The 5,196-nt window shown below is 39.2% G+C and overlaps 1 protein-coding gene across 1 annotated transcript; it reads right to left on the reverse strand.

Moving 5' to 3' along the window:
- Positions 1-2,346: 2,346 nt before the first annotated feature.
- On the reverse strand, positions 2,347-3,371 carry LOC116656476. The gene is made up of 2 exons (XM_032456136.2): positions 2,689-3,371; positions 2,347-2,606 (listed from the first exon to the last, which is right to left on the reverse strand). The coding sequence occupies exons 1-2, from the start codon at positions 3,068-3,070 to the stop codon at positions 2,347-2,349; spliced, it is 642 nt and encodes a 213-aa protein (XP_032312027.2). The 5' UTR covers positions 3,071-3,371.
- Between the last annotated feature and the right edge of the window lie 1,825 nt (positions 3,372-5,196).

The raw sequence follows: 5,196 nt of genomic DNA on the forward strand, positions 1-5,196 counted from the left end.
CACGAGAACATGCCGCATATAGTTGTCCGTGGGAAAAGCATGGTGTTTCCAAATCTAAGCCACATATAAATAATTTTTGGCCTTGTGACTTATTGATCGTCATAGCGAATGCCAATCGAATTGGAAATTGAGTCCGTTTGAATTCAATTGGCACATCTGCAGGAATCATAGGGATTCGTGGCAATAACACATTATCGCCTCGAAACTTCCCTTTCAAAATTCTGGCTTCAATGATATTTTTAATTAATTTCTTAATTACCAATCGTGTACCATTACACAGCCGTGGTGGGTTCAAATTACGAAGTTGAATAATCGCAGCTCCAACTTTCTATTGCAAATAATGTGGCGGCATGCCTGGCAAATAAAACGAATTTAAGAACTCAATTGGATAATTCACAGTTTCGTTGCCATCACAAACTGCATCAATAGATTTGTATGTCACCAAGACCCCAGGCAAAAATTTTTGTATTTGTAAATTTAATGCATTGACGTCCACTTCTTTTGCTGACAAAATCGCCCTTTCTGCCAACCACCTATGATTTTCATATTGTGTGTGTACATTAGAAAATATGCGTTCAATGAGAGTATTTTGCGAGTCGACGATTGTGCAGAAGTCCGTTTGTAATTTTATACATCCAGTATTTTCATGTACAGCAACTTTCCCATCGCCAATATCTAACAGTTTTTTAGAGAAAGTTTCAGCGGATGGATCCCGAAGCATTTGAACGCGTATTATCTTCGTCAATTTTACTTTTTCAACATTACGCCACAGTCGCGATGATTTTAAGCAAGCATTGATTTCATCAGCTTACGTTGAACGTGGAATAACGGAAAGAGTTTGTCTGAAATCAAATAAAAGGAGAGCCCCCAAATATTTTATCATTGTTTTTTATGTCCCTCAATGTTCTATCCAATGGCTCAAGCGAATGTTTATGAGCTATAGTGCATTAATCCCAAATAATTATTTTACATTGTTTCAGTACTATGCTCATAGACGATTGTTTTTTTATGTTTCACAATGCATCTGGATTATTTTGAATGTTCAATAGCAGCTTAAGTGCTGAATGAGCTGTTCTGCCTCCATCTAATAAAGTTGCTGCAATGCCAGAAGATGCAATGACCAATGCGATGGCATTTTTTGATCGTATCTCGGCAAGAAGTAGCGAAATAAGGAATGTTTTGCCAGTTCCACCTGGTGCATCCAAAAAAAAGAATCCTCCTTGTCCTGCCGCAACTGCGAGCATAATGCGGTCGTAAATAATTTTTTGTTCGTCATTAAGTAGTGGAACATTGCGACGAACAATGCCTGTCATTTCTACAGTATCGTACTGTAGTTCACGATTTATATCTGTGTATATCTTGAAATGACAATGGTCCGGTGACATTAACCAACAACAATTGCAGATAAAAACGCTCAGTCTGCAGTGGATTGACTGTATATACACGACCCAAAGTATTTGATTTGAATAAACAGGGGCACGCATCAACTGGTGTCCCTCTCTTGCGGGGCATCCATTTTTTTGATTGAGCCCATGTAAAATATCGTGGAACATCAGAATACAGTGTTTTTTCGAAGCTACCAAAAGCGTCAGCACAGTTGAAAAAATTCGGTGAGCGTGGTTTTTGGTAGATTAGCAGCACGATCAAGCGCTGTTTCGTTCGTGAAATATACGCGCTGGCCGTTTTCAAGATGAACAGCTAAATGGATAACTGCCTGATCTCGTTCATGAATTGGGAAACCGAAATACGCCAGGTAGCTTTCACCGAACTTACATGACTTGACATTAATATGAGCGTTGAATATTTTTCCCAGTAGAGGTGAATATGGTACCACCCACCGTTTGTCAATGTCGATTTCCGTTTTGAATAGTTGTAATGAACGATTGTCCGCCATTTTCAATACTTCTTCGACGATAAATTATATATCTATCAATATGTGTGATCGTATCATTAGTGAAATCTTTAGGAAAACGTATTCTATATTTTTCGTCTACCATGCAAAGTGATTCAAATTCCCGCACGGACCATGAATCATGTTTGTAGTGACAATATCAAACAATAATTGATCAACAGTCGGATCTGGAATCTCTGCAGAAATTAAACTATCGATGTTTCAAGGCCGTATTTTATCGACTAACCAAATTAAAATGTGAGCATGAGGTAATCCTCGCTTTTGCCACTCGACTCGAATACATCCAACAACGTGTGGGCCTAAATATATGAAATTTGGTAATAAAGTAGATTAATGACTTTAATTTTTATTTAAACGCACGTGCTGTAATGTCATGATGATGTATTGCATTTTGTCCTGGTAATAGCAACGATATAATCTCTTGCCACTTTGGATTACATGTAAACGTAATAAAAAGACACGGTCGTCCATATACACGAACGACAGTTTCGCAAGTGGATGTATTCTTCCGCACGCCTCTGTTGATTATGTCGCAAGTATCGTAGTCGTTCACTCTCTATCTTCACATACATGTCGACCATAAATTGTTGACAAAGCTCACGAAATCGTAAAATGATGTTGTCTCGGCCGCGTCTAATCATCAAACAATACGAATAAAAATCCTTCGAGCTAACGTTCTTGTTTGTTTCGGCTCCTGTAATAATATGTACTCAAATTAATTAAAGTTTTATTCTTTAGAAATACATTAATTATGTAGTTAATAATGAATTAATTACCTGTTACGGGATCTCGTTGTTTAATATTAACGCAATATCCGTCTTGTCCCTTCCAAAAAATTAATGGATATGGGAGGGCGTCATATGAACGGTGAGTGTCACTGATGAACTGAAGATTATTATTATTATTATCATTATTTCTTCTTTGAATCACAATTTGTCGCGTAGCTGTACGGTCCCCAACCATGATTCCAGCAACGCCGTTAACAACAGGTGCGTTAGATCTACGTGTATTCTCTCCAGCTGGTGTTCTATCAGGATTGATGACAATAGCGTGATTGTCACTTTCTAGCTTGTGCATGTGTGATTTGAATAATTTTAATAAGTTATCGTGCTCATTTAACAGAGCGTTCAGCTCGCCGATGGTAGTCGCAACGTGCATCCACACGATTGGCGAGTGCACTTGTGGAGTCCTCACTACCCATAAAGTAGATTTGTAAACATTTATGAGATTCGTTCGGCATTGGCAGCAATGAGCACACTTTGTGATACACTTGGCCGTTAATTTTGAACGTGGAATTGAAATGTTGACCGTTTCCAGCAATATTGTTAACTATTTCTGTTGCTCCAAACGATGTCAATTTGAAGCATGAGTTGAATGTACGAATTGACTTCAGGAAAAGGTTGGAATCTGTATCTGTACCGAGAAGTGAACCACGCAATGGTTCAGGTTTTTGTTTTAATTTCGGGTTGTTGTACTTTTCCAGATGAGTAACACATCCCAAGTCATTTTTAAACTTAAGTGCATGACAATACAGGCATTCCTTATCCAAAGTACCAAGAATCACTTTGGAATGAGCAGAATATTCAACATCAGGTTCGTACTGGAATTCTAGTCGAAGAAATGCCTCTGATGTAAATGCTCGATGAACTTGTTGGCATTGTTGGTCAATTCCTCTAAGTCGATTAACTATGAATCTGCGTACTTCTCTTCGTGGCAGTTGTCTTTCTTTATTATGTTCATCTCGTGCCTCTTGCGATTCTGATTGACACAACTGCGCCATGCTCACACGCTCATTTGCATTATCTTCTTCGATTTATACGATTGTACACAATACACAATGGCTAAAAAATGTATAGGGAGTAAGATAGGGGACCAGAATGACAACTGGAGCGGGGATAACTGATCGATTAATACTCGTAGTTGATAAATTATCGACTGGCGAAGACGGGAGATCAGATTTTAAATTAAAAAATAGATGTTGTCCGATCCTCAGCCCTCATAGCCACGAATATGCCCCCAAAATTTCACGAATATCGGTCGAGCCATTTCGGAGGAGTAGAGCTACTAACACCGTGACATGAGAATTTTATATGTAAGATTTTAAAGCTTACTGACCGACTTAGCCAACCTATCTCCGACAAAACACTGGTGGAAATAGTACGGCGCAATTTACGTCCAGAAATCCAGCATAAGATTCTGAATTTAAACTTCGAGTCCATGGAGAATTTTAGGGATACGGTTAGAAAAAGGGAATTCTTTATAGAAGAGATGCGTAAACACCACGGTTACCAAAAACCACTCCCTTTAAGAAAACCGATAAGTTAACTTTGCAAAGAGGTGGAAGGCGACGATGCATCAGAATTTGGGGAAGATGAACTTCATGAAGAGATAAGTGCATTTCCTTTGGTCTGTCGGAACTGCAGAAAGGAGCCCTTCCTATAGATATATACCAAGATTGCGCATCAAAAGGGAAATCTTTTGTAATGGTTGTGGTCTTCCTAACACTTATAAACCCCTTTTGTGAGAGATGTACAAAAAACTCAAACAGGAGCACTGCAACACCGTGTGTCTGCCGCCGCCCCTAGCTGTCTCAGAGATCTTAGGAGATGCGGAGCAGCACTCGATATCGAAATGGCAGCAACATAATTTAGAAAAATTTATTAAAAGCTTTCCATCATTTGCGTTATCGGGACTGGATAGGAACTGCATTTTTATGCATACAATAGACACGGGGACAGCGAAGACCATTAAGCAACGGCATTTCCCAGTATCGTCGGCCATTCAAAAGTTGCTATATACCGAGGTTGACAGGATGCTAAAACTAGAGGTTATTCTCCAACTCCGTGGTCTTCACCAGTCGTACTGGTCCAAAAGCCAGACAAAGTAAGAGTGTGTCTCGATAGCAGAACGGTTAACGCAGTAACGAAACAGGATGCATATCCGCTTCCCCAGATCGATGGCATACTTAGCCGGTTTCCAAGGAAAATTTTATAAGTAGCCTTGACTTAAAAGACGCGTTCTAGTAAATCCTTTTGGATCCTCTATCGAATGCAAAAACTGCATATTATATGCCAGGCATACCAGGGCGGCCTTTATATCATTATAAAGTTATGTCTTTTGGCCTCTGCAATGCTCCACAAACTATGACGAGGGTAATGGACAAGTTAATACCTGCATCACATAGAAACGAAGTTTTTGTATACCTGGACGATTTATTGGTTATCTCCGATACGTTCGAAACAAATTTGGAAGTTTTGGAGACTGTAGCTAAACGGATCCAAGAA

Source organism: Drosophila ananassae, chromosome XR (genome assembly GCF_017639315.1).
Source record: "Drosophila ananassae strain 14024-0371.13 chromosome XR, ASM1763931v2, whole genome shotgun sequence".
NCBI lineage: Eukaryota > Metazoa > Arthropoda > Insecta > Diptera > Drosophilidae > Drosophila > Drosophila ananassae.